The 16,390-nt window shown below is 42.0% G+C and overlaps 1 protein-coding gene across 2 annotated transcripts in view; it reads left to right on the top strand.

Annotated features, from left to right (window-relative positions):
- The window catches only part of lamb2l (laminin, beta 2-like), a 56,263-nt gene that overhangs the window by 20,801 nt on the left and 19,072 nt on the right, over positions 1-16,390 (top strand). For both annotated transcript variants that reach the window (XM_066698211.1, XM_066698212.1), the window contains exons 3-14: positions 3,556-3,725; positions 6,772-6,907; positions 7,479-7,552; positions 7,818-8,006; positions 8,099-8,162; positions 9,025-9,227; positions 9,492-9,612; positions 9,951-10,139; positions 10,839-11,018; positions 11,229-11,341; positions 11,763-11,842; positions 12,192-12,348. In XM_066698211.1, the coding sequence (XP_066554308.1) occupies positions 3,556-3,725; positions 6,772-6,907; positions 7,479-7,552; positions 7,818-8,006; positions 8,099-8,162; positions 9,025-9,227; positions 9,492-9,612; positions 9,951-10,139; positions 10,839-11,018; positions 11,229-11,341; positions 11,763-11,842; positions 12,192-12,348 (1,676 nt within the window). The remainder of the gene's footprint in view (positions 1-3,555; positions 3,726-6,771; positions 6,908-7,478; positions 7,553-7,817; positions 8,007-8,098; positions 8,163-9,024; positions 9,228-9,491; positions 9,613-9,950; positions 10,140-10,838; positions 11,019-11,228; positions 11,342-11,762; positions 11,843-12,191; positions 12,349-16,390) is intronic.

Below are 16,390 nucleotides of genomic sequence, written 5' to 3'. Positions count from 1 at the left end.
GTACATGAATCTGTGGTTCAGCTGGGCCTGTCGGGAAGACTCAGGATGCTTAAGAAATGAAAGACTAAGAAAAGGCCTTCCCTCAGGGAAGGCGGACATACCAGCCAGGGTATCAAGAGGATGTGAAGAGTGAGGTAATTGCTTCATATCACACATCACTCCGACACAGCTCTTGTTTGAATGTCAAATGTCCTTATTTTGAAGAATAGGCAAGGACATATTGTATCTTTTTTTCTACAGTTTTATTTTTTGGGGGGGTTGGGGAGGAGGGAGGGAATCACTGAATGTGTTTGCGAACATTCATTAATTGTTTCTGTGTATTTTCAATAATAATTATTTGAAAAACAGGATAAGAGGAAAACCTTTTTCGACAGTCTGTTTTGATGTATGTGTATGTTGTTTTCAGTCACATTCTGTTCTAAATATGCAAAGCATTATCATAATGTGAGCAGCATAGTTCAGTTGCTGCAGCTTGCAAAGGTTTCACGGCCTGTATGTTTCAGGTCTAGTGAAGCAGAGGAATTTGACCAGCTTAATCATATTGCGTTGTTCATGACTTGAAGGTGCTGTTTATCCAGGGAGGGTCTCTGGTACACCTTTCACATTCCAAGGGTCAAGATTTATGGAAATAGTACAGTATATGAGTAACTAACTCAAACGGATGCCCACCCTCTGTTTGCAAAGCAATACCTGAAGTTATTCCTTTGTACTGATCTGTGAGGAAAGCTGAAGATTCCTGTAGCATGTTGCATCAAGTCAACTTGTTTTCCCATTCCCTTATTGGTTACATTGTGTAAAATTAACAGTCCAATATGAGTGGAATTTTTTTTTTCATCATATATTATAATATGAAGTTTGGATCAGAATGAACCAGTTCATTGACGTGACTTTTGCAATGCTTGTGTCCTGTGCTGGTTACTTGCCATATCTCCTTCAAGTGTTTCCCAGGATTGTATTAATTCTCCTTTATCACATTTTCTTTAAAATGGGCAGGGTAGGTTTCAAGTCAAGTTCACGCTGTAAGGTCCTAATTGGATTGGGATGTGATAACAGCACAAACAGTGACCCCCCGCTGGGCTTTTTACTCTAGGCATCTACTCCTCCCTTCTCTGAGTCTTTGTTAAGCACCAGACAATGTCTAGTCTAAAATACCCTCAACTGCACACATCTTTAATGGGTATTCTGTATATTCAAAGTTTTACTTTTGTCCTAATATTAGAACACGTGTATTTCGGGGGGTGGGGATCTCTTTAAAGTAAAAAAAAAAATTGAGGATCACTTTAACAAATAAGTTAATTTCCATATACAGTATATGTAATTATACATTCTACACAGTACATGCATTTTTAAGATGATGTGTGTATATATATATATATATATATATATATATAAAAGTTTAGTTTTCCAGTGGCAAACCTTTCAAGTAAACACAATGTAAATTATGATCATATTAGCAGCTACTGCAGTAGTGCACGGCATGCATTCCTGAAATAATTGTTCATAATAGCTGTAGGTGGTTACAAGAAGGATTACAGTGTTTTTGGGTTTAGTGAGTGTTGACCCTGTCGGTCTGCTCTGACCTGTACTGGGGATGTCATCATTAGCAGGAACAAGTGCCCAGCAGTAGCCGCTCCAGTGTCCCTAAAAACTCAGGGGACCGAGGGAGCTATAGCTCACAGCAATGCCAGGAATTCCTGCAACATTTATCTCGGGGGAAATGTGTCTCTCACCTCATTACGCCGAGCCACAAGGAGAAATATCACTCCCTTTCAGGGTCACAGAGCTTCTCAGCTCGGATCAGTGCCTTGAGAGAAAACAGGCCCGTTGTGACTGGGATACAGTAATTATTTTCCTAGACTGACACTGGGCAGTGAGGGAGGAGATGAAGACATAAGAGTGTTCTCTGGGCAGCAGTGCATACAGCTGCCTGGCATACTGGTCTGTGCCAGTATACAGTAGTTTATGAGTTTGATGTGCAACTAATTTAGTCACAAATTTCTCATTTAGACAATCTTCTCAGCAGATGTAACATGTCTCTTTAGGCCTGGTTCACCAGTTCTTATTGGACCTTTAACGTATCCCTAAACCTATCTGTGTTAGAAACAGTTAGGGTTTCTCCTGGTTTAGCTTGGTTACTGGCCTCCTGAAACCATCTGTGCCTTGCAGCTGTGGTATTTCTGCTGTAACTGTCAGGTCCCTAGTCTTTTTGTTTCCTGGCTGAAGGCAGTGCTATCCGTATGTCCTGGGTCATATCTGTTACACCTGCTGGAGACACGGAGGTTGTCGGTGTCATTGTATAGAGATGTGATTTGCATTGTGTCAGTGTTTCTGCCTTAGTTCTATCGGTCTTTTATAGTAGGCCACTTATTATTTCAAATAGTCCCAGAGCTTCAGTATTTTGTGTCTTTATTTGTGTGTGTTTGTTGTTAACATTCTGTTTTGGAACAGGTGCGTTAGAATTTCAGTCTAGTCATAGGAAGCTGTCAGTGTTACCAAGTCAACTGGAACAAAATGATCCGGGCTGTTCCTGTGAAGTTAATCTGCATTATTGAACCTCTGTGATACTACATTGCTTAGTGTGATACTCTGAAGTTCATGCACTAATGTAAAATAAAGAGACTAGGAGTTCCAGTTATTTATTGAACTTGTGTAAAACCCACAGTTATCCAGTATCAGTTTTCTCCAAGTCTTTTTTTTATGTTAGTTCCAGGATATGTTTTTATAGTGTGAACAACAGTTATTAGTCTGCCACTATAAAAGCAACTTCATGTGAACAGTGAGCAATATCAGCCTTTCTTTTGTGTGATCAGTGCCTTGTGTGACGTTCAAATTAAACTGAGTGGGTGTGTACAACCGCAGACTGAAGGGCAGCGCTGATGGGATGACCAACTTTGCACAGCTGCAGCTATCTGGCACTGTATAGTTTATACATCCATGATCAGTTGATTTGCTTGACAGAAGCATGTGTTTCAATAGCCAGCATTTTGATCAGACTCCTGCAATGCTTCATGGATCATAGAACCTACTGCCAGGAAGTGGCATGTGTGAGTCTGAGTGAGCATATCATCACAGTCCGCTCACAGGAAATTACTGTGTTGTTCTGCTAATCGACCACAAATCACTGTTCAAAAGTCTGAAATAACCAATGGTGTACAGAGGGACTAGAATTATATTGCTCTACCCCCCACGCCCCATTTATTTTGTAACTAATTCCATGTCATCTCAGATAAGATACTAATTTCCTTGTTTAAAAAAATGCTGTGATAATTATTTTGACAATGCTGTTGTCAATGGTAATACCTTACAATACCATTACAATTTTGTATGTAATTTAAGGGTGCTTAGTTGTAAATTCAAATTCAGTTGCTTTAGAAAGGTACACTTCCACAGTCCTTCTGGGTTGCTGCTTTTTATCTATGGTCCTTGCATGTTGACTTGACCAGTGATGGTCCCGATTGAGGGGGAAAAACAAAAGTAAGTCTTTGGCGAGTGAGTGTGTACTGTTGTCTCTTTCTACTGGGAATAACTCCCTCCTCCCCCAATTATTCTCTGCAGCTCTCAGTGTAGTGGCACAGGAGCAGCCATCCGGACCTCACGGATGTACAGAGGGAAGCTGTTACCCAGCAACTGGCAACCTCCTAATTGGCCGAGCTAAAGACCTGACCGCTACCTCCACCTGTGGCCTGCAGATCCCAGAGAACTTCTGCATCGTCAGCCACCTGCAGGTGAGGGCATCCCTGTCGACCCTAGAGAACGAGCGTGCACACACTGTTACTGGGGACCTGGGTGACTGGCAGATATCCATATTTTTGAAGCACAGAGGAAACTTCTGTTCTTTCAGTGCACCTTGAGATGGGTCGAATAAGCACACCCCATGACCCCCTAGACAGTGATGTATTATTCATTACTATAAATCTTTGACTTCTTCTGGTCACATGAGGCACTCACAGCCTGATAGACTGACCGGGGTGGAGTGAGATGTACAAGGTGTCTTAAGGAAATGTTAAATAGGTCAGCCTCATCGTATAAAGCAGGTTAGCTCTGTCTGCAGAAAGTGTCTGCTACCCAGTTTTACGTCTGCTGAGATACATGTGACAGTGGCTGTTTTGACACATTCAGTGTATTCAGCCCCAAGCAACAATCAGTTTGAAATCCCATCTCTTGTGCCTGTAATACAATTGTAAATGCTGTTTATTTTGGTGTAACGGAGGCAGTGACATTGATTGGCACCAGCCTAACTATGTAATCTTACAATAGGGAGGGTTAAGGAGTGTATCTCAGTCACGACTTTCTCAGTTGCCTTAATCACAGAACAGAGATGTTACATACGCTGTATATTCATTTCACTGGGAATTTGAAGGAGGCTCCCACAAACCTGGCATCTTAGACATCACCTTAAAAGGGAAGGAAATTGCTGGAGCAGCCATGTGTAAAGTGGTTATCTCTTTAAAAGCTCTGTAGATGTTTTCCCCAAAGCACCTCTTCTTTCCCCTTTCCCTCTCATGCTCAGCTCAGCCCATACCTCAAATATCTTAGATCTTCAGAACATAATAGTGATAATGGTGAATGCTATTAGTGGGGAATTATATCACTGAGGTGCATGGGTGAATATTACAGACTGCCTTATGACTGAGGCATTTGGAGTTCTAGGAGAGTATGAGGTTTTGGACAAAAGTGCTTTTTACTCTCTGTTTATGATGCAATGTAGCATCATTATAGCATCATGATTACTCACATTCTACTGGAACTACAGTAGTGGTTATCTGTTTTTTATAAGGTTACACAGCTATGTTTCCCACATTTGATTTTGATTCCTCGGATGACCATAACAGCCAAAACAGTAACATTTCAGACTTTGGAATGGCAGGATTTGCTTTGTCACAAAGGAGGACTTGTAAAGTGTTAGGACAGCTTGCTGTGTCCATTCCCCTGTTTGTTTTAGCCCTTTATATATGAGCCCTATATTTCAAATTACCAGGTGCAGATCAAACAAACAGGTCCCAGTGTTTACCTTTCATTCTCCAGCACTTGTACAAAGGGATTTAGGCTCTTCTGTTGTTCAATATCTGCAATATAAGGCAAGGGTATTGAGTAACTGTTTTTAGTCCTGACTGTCCATGCTGTCAAAACAAAGGAAGCCATATATTTTTTTCACTGATTTTCTCTTGTTGTTTTTCAAATACAAAACAAGTGTCGTCCTTTAAGCAAAGTTCAACAGTTCTTGGGGCGAAACCCTCAATAGCTGTGCCAAGACAAAGACACATCCATATATACTTACATCTAGTTAAACTTAAGGCTAGTGGAAAATGACTGACTACTGTGGCTATTGGACAAGGTAGAGGGGCTGAACAAACACAACTCCTTTTGATTTCTCAGATATATGTGGGAGCTTGGGGTTGCCGTGATGTTTGGAACCACTTGGTTCTGCTACCATGTTTCCTTTTGATGCATTTTTCTTAGTTTCCTTTCCAATGCCTTCTCTGTCATCTTACAATCAAAGTGCATTCCTTCTCAATGTGCATTTTTTTTAACCTTCTCTTTTTCTAATTTTGTCTCATGCTTCATCTGAACTGTCTAGCAGCTTGTCAGAACTTGACAAGCTTTGCACAGCATTTGTCTCTGCCTGCTTCTCAGACTCGACCATGTAACCCACCAAATCGTCTTACATGGCTAAACTTTATTAATCTTTCTGATGACTGCTTGTGTTCAAACCTTTCAGAGGCATTTCTTTCTTATTTTTGCTGGCTTCTTAACCCAGCTTATGATCTGGAACTAAAGCTGTAATCATAGCTGATCTAAATGGCAACTTGGAAACAAGGCCAGTAGCTGTCATGTGATTTGAAATGGTGATTGTGTTACTTTAAAATGAATAAAGATTAACTGTTACAACATGCACATTTATCTTTTTAATTAGAGCACCCAAACTAAAGAGAGAATGTGTATTGTGGATGAAAAATATATTTATATATAGTAGCAAGACAGAATGATTAAGAACACTGCATCTTACTATATATCCAGGTCTCTACTTATTTCTACTATGTTGAACGATTTGATCCGGGTTGCTATAGGAAACGTGTCTCACATGACAGACAGGTTTTCAAATGCTTGACATTTTTTTCCATTCTGATCCTCAGTGATTATCACAGTAATCAGCACGATAGTGCTCCCTCTGCTTGGCACAGCTCACGCATCATGTTAACTCTTGCCCTCTCAAAATGCACCTACAATTGTGTCCTTTAATTTAATAAATTGAATAGATTCATAGCTTCAGCTAATGTATTCATATACATATGTAGATATAGATATTTGTGTGTGTGTACATACATACGTATTATATAAATATATATCATCATCATCATCATCATCAACCTATATCAATCCACTGCTTGATGAAGGCCTCCCCAAGATAGTTCCATTTACTTGGATCTACAGCTTATACATTCTTATACCTTCTTAATCTCTAAATTCTGAATCATGACTCCTAATCCATTTAAACATGTCCATTTAAACTCAACATCAGTGATTAATCTGTATATTGGGCTTTAATCACCAGACAGAAGGGGACCTTTTAAAGAACTTTACTTATGGCTGGCAATGATCAGTAAAATATTGATCATATAACATACCCTTACACAGAAATCTCAGTGCAAATATGAATAGCTTAATTTCAGTCTCTATAAAACTATAACCCCAATTGTCTTAGACAGTTCCACGTAATGTGACTTCAGCATTCAACAAGTGCAGAGAAATGCATTTTCATACTCCCTGTAGGAATTGGACAAGTGTTTCCAGTGTGACTCGCGGAGGCCATACGATCCCATCTGGGAGAAGAACAGCCATCGTGTGGAGAATGTCATCTACCTAATGGACCAGAATGGAGAGTACACCTGGTGGCAGTCCGCCAATGGTGAGTGTTTGTCACTGTCTCTCAACACAGGAGACTGCAGTTGCCAGTTGCTGCTGAGAAACGTGTTTTAATAATGCTTGGGTGAAACTCGTTCAGGCTAGACTGCACCCTGCTTGCAAACAAGCCCGGATCAGACAGGCTTTGGATGGGTGGGAACGCATTACAGTGTGGATTGCTCCTCCTGCGTTCTGTTGGTCCGTCTTCCAAAGATAATAACGGGGAAATCTGGTGCAGCTATTTGGTGGACTTCATAGTCATTTAGGCAAGGGTTTTACATTTGTTTGTACCTCTGTGGTATTGGTTACAGTCAGTGCTACATTAATGGATCTTACAAGTGTTGTGGTAGAAAATGTATCCTGTTGTAGGGAGAAATTCAGATGAACGTTAAGGGGAAAGGGAAATGCGAGCCAGTTTTTAATATAAATGCATACATTTCTCATTTATTTCTATCATGTTGATGTGTTTTTTTTAGGGATTGCAAACTAAAGCTAATGAGTTGATTGAATGTGTTTACTGTAGTGTCCCTTTTGATCACAGAAGGCCGTATGATTTTCCTTGTGTCTTTTTCCAGGTGAAGAGAATGTCAGCATCCGTCTGAACCTGGAGGCGGAGTTTCACTTCACTCACCTCATCATGAAGTTTAAGGTACAGATGGTGACCCTCTGTCTGAGGAAGTTGATTGTTGTAGTTCTTAGGAATTAAATTGCCGTGAATTAGATCCAGGGGTGGGCTCTTTGCATTATCAGTCTGGCAGAAGATTCTTGAATAAAGAAATGTTGTTTCTGAACAACATATGGGAAAACTAAAATGACCACCTCAAAACATGTCCATGCATGTTCAGTGCTGATGTCATTGAGGACAGTGGATGTCAGGTGGCGTTCTCATTGAAACTTCTCTGTCTGCTCTGCAGACCTTCCGTCCGGCAGCCATGCTGATCGAGAGGTCCGCGGATTTTGGGCGCACGTGGAAACCCTACCGCTACTTCTCCTACAACTGCACCAAAATGTTCCCCGGTGTGCCAGCCCGGGCCTTGCAAAGGATTGACGACATCATCTGTGAGGAGCGGTACTCTGACATTGAGCCCTCCACCAAGGGCGAGGTGAGAGAAAACCCTTCCAGATTTCTTACCCTGCTCTACTGCCTTTAAATACACAGACCCCGTTCTGAACCTTTGTTCCTCTCTTTTCACAGGTCATTTTTAAAGTGCTTGACCCAGCTATTTTTGTCAGTGACCCTTACAGCCTGGAAATACAAGGTAATTTAATTTTAAAACTGTGAATGCATTTCAGACCTAGCCCTCTGTACCTGAGGGCCTCGAATCATTCAAGTATACAGATAACGCTTGGCAAATGCTTATATATAGTGTTTGATAGTCTCCCATTTAAGTGCATCTCCCACACTGATACACGGGTATACAGATACACAGATGCACCTAATGTATATAAATGTATCTTGTATGTCTTTCAAAGATCTGTGGCATTACTCCACTAAAGAATCTGCTCTTCCAGGTTAACAAGGTGCATGTACTGTATGCCCATGTGCACTGAAGTGATCTGAAGCATCGTTGTTAGGATAAATTCTAGAGGCAGATATCCCAGACATAAACATGAAGGGCAAGTCTCAACATGAAATCATGAATGTCTGTAGAGCATTAATCCTGCAGATGACTATCTTGGCTCCTAAACACTCTGGCACCAGTGGGATGCGGCGACAAAATTATTAGTCCTCCAGAAACAGGTCTGGCAATCGGTGCCTTCTTCATAGTTGGCACACACAGTTGGGTGTTGATGTGTGGTGCCTTCTTCCCCTGATGGAGGAAGATTCTCTCCACAGAGGAAATCTGAGAAAAATAATGCCTCACAATCAGTGGTCATCCGCTGGAAAATGAAAATGGAAATGCATAATGAAACTGAGAGAAAGTATTGAGGAATGCAATTCACAATGCATCAAATGTATAAGCAGCTATGTAATACCCCTTTGCCAGTTATCCATGGAGTACACATCTTCCAGGCAGGCAAATCACAAACAATTCTCCAGTCCAGTCCTACTGCCCTTGTCTCCCTGTGCATTACGAGGCTAGAAAATAAGATGGGTCTTCCCTTCTCCCGCCCTCTCAGAGCTTCTTCGCATCACCAATCTCCGAATCAACTTCACCAAGCTACACACACTGGGGGACAACCTGCTGGACCGACGGACCGAGGTGCTGGAGAAGTACTACTACTCTCTGTTCGAGCTGGTGGTGCGGGGCAGCTGCTTCTGCTACGGCCACGCTTCGGAGTGCGCGCCTATCCCAGGGATCAGCCGCTCGGAGCCGGGCATGGTGGGTCACAACCGTCTTCTGTGCATCTCAGTTTCCATGCTTTCATAGGATGTTGCTTCCTATGTACAAATGCCAAGAGAACAAACCTGTAAGAAGTCAGTGGAGGGGGCGTGTAGGTGTTTGTCAACATGGGTGGACGAGGGCATCTAATTTTCATGTGTTTGTTTTTTGGTTTGATTTGCAGATATGTTGTACTAAAATATTTTTCTGCTGAGTATGTAAACACAAATGTGGTTGTTTAAAAATCCAATGCTGTGTTTACAGATCCATGGCAGGTGTGTTTGCAAGCACAACACAGAGGGCTTGAACTGCGAGAGCTGTAAAGACTTTTTCAATGACCTTCCCTGGAGGCCGGCCGAGGCGGACAACCCACATACCTGTAAAGGTAATGGCCAATGTGAAATCACCAGTGAGGGTGAGAGGGATCAGTGGGTGAGAGGAGAGAATTTATAGATAAGTGTCTGTAATTGTGTTCATGATGAATCTTAACTTTTGTAACTTTTGCTATTGAAGGTTTCTGCAGGTTGCTACCAGAATACTAATGGGAGGGTCATTCAATCACAAGTTCTGTGTATTCTTCCATGATGGAAGCCTAGAAAATTTGCCATCAAACCTGTGCGCTCTTGTTTCCTCATCAATCCATTGCACAGCATCCTTCATGAGGCAAGTTTGAACTTAGTGATCATCTGACCTGACATTTCTTTATTTCCTTTGTATTCCTAGAATGCAGATGCAATGGCCATTCCAGTAGGTGTCACTTCGACATGGCAGTGTACCTGGCCACGGGGAATGCAAGTGGGGGCGTTTGTGACGACTGTCTGCACAACACCATGGGCCGAAACTGCGAGCTGTGCAAACCCTTCTACTACCAGGATCCAGTGCGTGACATCAGAGACCCGGCTGCCTGCGTTCGTAAGTGATGCTCCCCGAGATACTTCAAAGCACAGGATATCTGATTGCTGGGAGGAACTCTACCAAATAAAGATCTAAAGATACTGAACTTGCATCAAACAAGGAGGGTCTGATTTAATGGGGGGCGGGGTATAAGGCAATATGGAACATAACACAGAAACAAATTCAGGTGCTTTCTCACCTCTACATGACCTGCACTGTGGAGGACTGATAACAATAATGTGCCTTCTGTTTGATTCAAGAGACTCTGAAGACATCCATTTGAGTTTGACATTATACTATTTATTTATTTATGTTATTTTCTATGTTTTATGAGTTGATGAATGAACCCTAAAGTAACTAAAATAACCTGAAGGTAATCTTCAAGTGCTTTTACTAGAGAGTGGCCATCTCAGATGATGGCCATAGCCAATGGAAGCCAATGAGGAACCAAACCTTGGGGGACAGGGCTATGGAGGGTCCTGCTTAGTGTTGGTCTCTTCTGCGCAGTTACCAAGGGCACATGCAGTGAGGGTGTTAATTGATCACCTGAGCACCATTCAGAATGTACTGGATTCTTGCAGCAAGTCATCATTAGTGCTATAAAAAAAAAGTTTACTGTATTGATCACTCTGTGTCCTATTCCCATGCATTGCCCTAGTGATATAATCAGTGTGTTTAATGATGCTCTTCTATCTCCTGCTCTCTCTCTGTGCCCAGCATGTGACTGTGACCCAGTGGGCTCTCTGGATGGCGGAGTGTGTGACAGCCACACAGACCTGGACATGGGCATGATAGCTGGGCAGTGCCACTGCAAGCAGAATGTCAAGGGTACCCGCTGTGACTGCTGCAAGGAGAGCTTCTATGGGCTCAGCAAGAATGACCCCCTGGGCTGCCAGCGTGAGTGGGAGAGTAGGGCAGGAGCACACCTGCCATAGGACTCAGCAGAGATTAATACAAATGTTTACTTATATATTGATCTAATGTATCTTCAATTTGATGTTTATTTTATTTTGTTGTATTTATGAAATATACAATTGGGCATTTGATCTTAGTAATGTAGCTATGAATCTTCAAGTGATTTTTATGCCCTTACCTGTGTGTTCCCAGCATGCAGCTGTGATCCTCGTGGGATTATCATGGCAGCAGCACCATGTGACCAAATCAGCGGGGACTGCTCTTGTAAGAGATACGTCACTGGCCGCTACTGCAACCAATGCCTGGTAAGATGGGGACACGGGATATGGCCTTCACAGAATAATCTGGACCAGTCTGAATCCAATTTTGATGCAGAGACACTTGCCTATCATTAAGTCACGTGGGCAGGAATTAAAATCCATTCTTGAACAATCAGGCATTAGCAGTGACATAGCAGGCTAGAAATATACATTACATGACAGTAAAATTTAAATGTAAGGTTATTAATAAATATATATTAAACTGAGCCTTGGACTGGCATCCCGTCCTGGGTATATTCCTGCCTTGCGCCCTATGCCTGCCGGGATCAGCTCCGGCTTCCCCGTGACCCTCACCAGGATAAGCTTGAGCCATAAACTGAGCCTGCTCTACTATTTGTGCTTGGTTAACATCTGTTTCTTCAGCTGTGATTCTGGTCCTTAACCTACCTTGGTTTTCATTCCTTAGCCAGAGTACTGGGGGCTCAGTAATGACATTGCAGGCTGCAGGCCCTGTGACTGTGATTTTGGTGGAGCTTATAGTAACAGGTGCGTCACAATTAATTCACTAGCAAATACAAAACAGAGCTTATGCAGGGGAGCATTTTGCCTTGTGCCACTGGTCTGTGATGGCCTGCCATAGCTACTTATCTCAAGCCAGCTCAATTCAGAAAATATAATCATGAAATAAATATCTGTGAGCCAGTAAACATTCATAGCAAGGAAATGCATGGCATGAAACCAAATAAATGGGAAACTGCAGAAAGGAACATGCCGATCAACTCAGATAAGTGAAAAAGGAAAGAGGAGACAATGGCTGGTTGAAGTTGGAGCTGGAAGGTAATTGTGTGTGTGTGTGTGTGTGTGTGTGTGTGTGTGTGTATGCGTGCTCTTGCAGGTGTGTCATGGAGAACGGGCAATGTGACTGTCGGCCGCACATCATTGGGCGGCAGTGTGCAGAAGTGCAGCCTGGGTACTTCTGTGCCCCTCTGGATTTCTACACATATGAAGGGGAGGATGCCGTGCCACATTCGCCTGAAGACCCTGACCTTCCTGTAAGTACCTGGACACCCTGTATTTCAGCTCTTCATACAGACTGCAAGGTTATGGAAGTAGAATGGTCCTTGTACCTCCTGAAGATAGCCCCACATTGTCCTCTGCCTTTTAGTATTGCCATTGGCTCATTTCTGGCCTTTTATGAACACCACAAATTTTCCACAAGTTTTCTTTTTGGTTTGTTTCTTTTAACAAAATTACAGTTCAGTAACGTATGATAGGGCTGTCACATTTCAAAAGGAGGCCCGTGAAAGGTTTTGGAAGATACAATCAGACTGGATGGCGATGGAGATCTAGTTTGTGAAGGTGATAACTGTTGTGAAAGATGAGGTTTCCACAGGTTGGTGCCTGCAGAGAGTGCAGCGCCCTGTGCATCGCCAGAGATCAGGGTGGTGTGTGGATCTGTGCCCATATCCTCTTGCATTCCTCCATGACATACACAAACACAACCGTCTCCCTTCATGCACAACCACTCACACTCATACACACGTCCTATCACCAGGAGGATCAAGCCAGCAGCTGCACAATCATTGCCACAACATTTTTCATATTTAGCTCTTTATGAATCCCTGCATTATAAGCACAAGCCTAAACAAAAAACTGTTTTCTATTGTGAAATGTGTTGTTGATAAATTAGGCTTTCAGAAAATGCAGAGCAGGAACGCTCGACACCAAAACAATAGATAGAAATGAGAGTCTATGCTGTTTTGTCATTGAGTTTTGACAGTGCTATTGGAATCTCTCAAATAAATGTCTTCAAATTGCTTTGTTTTATTGTACTGCTTTTATAACATTAAATATTTATAAATTGTACTTTTTATGCTTTGAAAAATTAAAAAGCACCAGGCATATATGCTTTTAATTATGATTTAAATCTATAATGTTTTGAAATGTCGGACTTATACAAGTTAATAACAAACTATATTTCTAATCCATCTCTAAAAGTACAGTGTGTCAATCATGAGAGGAATCTATTTTTCTTTCAACCACATACAATTGAAAAGTCTAAGCAATCCTTGACATTCAATTATCTGGCGTTAACCTTGTGATTGAAATATTCAAACACAAACAAAATTCTTTACTCTTCAACTTGCTTTCACCTATCAGTATTCTGTTCCAACAGCATTTGTGTAGTCTTTGCAGTGTTAAATAGTATATACTTTATCCCCGCTGAGAAGAAATGTAAGCAGTCCTCTTTCTCGGTGCAAAGGTCACAATGCACAGAAAATAAAAGGCTTTACCCTTTGGCTTTTTACAGGGTGCCTGAGACTGAGAATGCTTACCCAGCAGATCCAGCACTAAGCATACAGTCATGACATAGTCCCAGGTTTGAAGTGACCCAGAAAAAGGTCGGAGAAATGTGTAGATGCCAGCCTGTCACAGAGAATTAACACAGTCCTCCACATAGCACAGCCATGTAACACGCGGCACTCTGCTGTGTAGCCTCGCACCGACGGCAGGACATCACCCGTGTTCACTTACCAGTATTCAGTTTGGTTTTATTGAAGAGCATGTTTTGAATTTACCTCTAATTTCTAATCAGATACATTTCTTTCAAAGATATTAGTTCTCACTGACTGATTTCTTTGACAAATTGGAGTGGTATTATGTTAGTGTAATGTTTTTCATTCATTAAATAACATTAGCTGCTTAGTCACAGTTTGTCTTCAGTGAACATCCTGAACACAATGTGACCTAGTATTTGTGGAGGAATTAGTCAATCAGCCCATTAGAGAGATAGTATGCCTAGGACCTAGGACAGTTGAGACCTTAGAGCAGGAAAGTGTACAGAACTGCTGGGTTACAGTAGGTTGTAACCACAGAAAAGGTTGCGCACATCCCTTAGAGACATCCTAAGAGCTAGAAATGCCCAATAGGTTCCAACTGCTGGACACCGAATTGGACAGTGATGGCTCCGAGCACCATGGTGTCTACTCCCCCCAGAACAGGGAGGTAGTTATAGTAGGAGACTCAATTCTTAGAGGTGTAGATCACACAGTGTGTTCTAGTGATAAGGAGACCTGCATGGTATCTTGCCTGCCTGGTGCTCAGGTTGCAGATCTCCCTAAACTAGTAGACGAGCTACTGGCCAAAGCCCGGGGGAATCCACTGGTCATGGTCCACATTGGAACCAATGACATAGGAAAAGGATGGGCAGAGGTTCTGCAAGACACATTTTAGAGTTAGGAAAGAAACAAAAGAAAAGAACCTCCATGGTAGTTTTCTCCAAAATAATTATTGTACCATGTGCATGGCCAGGGAGACAGGTAGAGACTAGAAAGTTTAACACGTGGTTGAAATACTGCTGTAGGGAAGAGGGTTTTGGATGTATGGAGCATTGGTCTTTCTTCTGGGATAGATGGGACCTGTACAAACTGGATGGTCTACATCTAAACAGAAGGGGGGCTAATGCATTGGGAGAGCATATGTGCAGAGTAATTGAGAATCTTTTAAACTAGGGACCAGGGGGGCAGGGAGCTCTGACAATGGGAGATGTTCCACTAAGGAAAGAAAACCAAGGGAAACTGCTAGTAAAAAAGTCATGAAATGTTTGTACCTCAATGCCAGGAGTATAAGGAACAAGATGTTAGATTTAGAAGCCACAGTGCTGGCATGTGACTATGATGTTGTAGGAGTGACAGAAACATGGCTTACAGAAAATGATGCGGATTAATACAAGTTGAAAGGATACACACAGTTTAGGAGGGACATTCAAAATTGAAGAGGTGGTGGGGTAGCATTATATGTGAAAAATGACATTGAGGCAGAAGAACTCAAATTCGATCCTGCTAACGACACAGAATTTTTGTGTGGTAAAATTTTTGAATTAAAGATCTGGAGGATTAGTGGTAGGAGTGTGTTACAGACTACCCAACAAGATATTTCACTGTACAATGTAATCAGGACTGCATGTAGCAAGGATGTGGCTGATATAATGGAGGATTTCAATTTCCCAAACTTAGACTGGGAAAGCCCAATTGGGACTACAGAAGCAGAAATAGAAATGATTGAGATGGCAAATGACTGCTTTCTAACTCAATTTGTCAGGTAACCAATCAGAGAGTGTGCATGCATTGATTTGATCTTTTCAAATGACCAAGATAGAGTCAGGGACACTAGTTAGAGAACCAATGGCAAACTGTGATCACAATATGGTTAGCTTTGAGACATACTTTCAAAAAACAAGGACCAAGTCTAAAACAATGAGTGCAGTTTAGAAAAACAAACCTTGAAGGTATGAGGCGACACAAAGTAGTTGGACTGGAGCACACTGGATACAGATTCAGTTGAAAATTGATAGTTATATTTTAAGAATATACTACTTGAGGCTCAGGAGAAATTTGTACCAAAACTTAGCAAATTGAGGACCAAAAAACATTGGCCAAAATGGTTTAATGCAATATACCAAGAGAAAGAAAATGTTGTATTGTGCATACAGAAGGGATAGAGATTAAGCAAAATACAAATACAGATCTTAACAAAGGGATGAGGAAAACAAAGAGGGAAATAGAAAGAAACAGCTCTTGGAGCTAAAACTAATGCAAATAGTTTTTTTTCAACAGCAAGAGGTCAATAAAGGAGGAAGTGAAACAAATAAAGGGCAAAAATGGAAGTATCTGGGAAAATGCAAATTAGTATTTCACAGAGGTTTTTGCAAAAGAATAAACTGATAACATGCCACAGGTTAACAATCAGTCCAGTCCAGTCCCTCTATGCATCAGATGGAAGACCGAACAGAAAGTGTAGGGATGTGTTTCTGAGCCCTAAACACGAGGCTTATTAGCGGCTAGCGAAGCATCAAATTCCTTGGCCACTTCCCTCCCTCTGGCAGGGCTCTGTTTTCCTGCTCCAGGCCTTTCACACAAGCCCAACAAATGCCCCCGCCTGCTGTGAGGGGGGGTTCACGGCCCTTAGAGTGCTTTGGAGCTTGCTCAGTAGAGTTGCAGCAATGTCAGGAGTGTTTCAAGACCCAAGAGGGGAGATTCAAGCGGTCCTGCCCAGCCTCTGCAATTGTGCATTAAAGACTCGGATCTGATAGGC

This window comes from Amia ocellicauda, chromosome 3 (genome assembly GCF_036373705.1).
Source record: "Amia ocellicauda isolate fAmiCal2 chromosome 3, fAmiCal2.hap1, whole genome shotgun sequence".
Lineage (NCBI taxonomy): Eukaryota > Metazoa > Chordata > Actinopteri > Amiiformes > Amiidae > Amia > Amia ocellicauda.
This window is presented reverse-complemented; position numbering and strand designations above follow the sequence as displayed.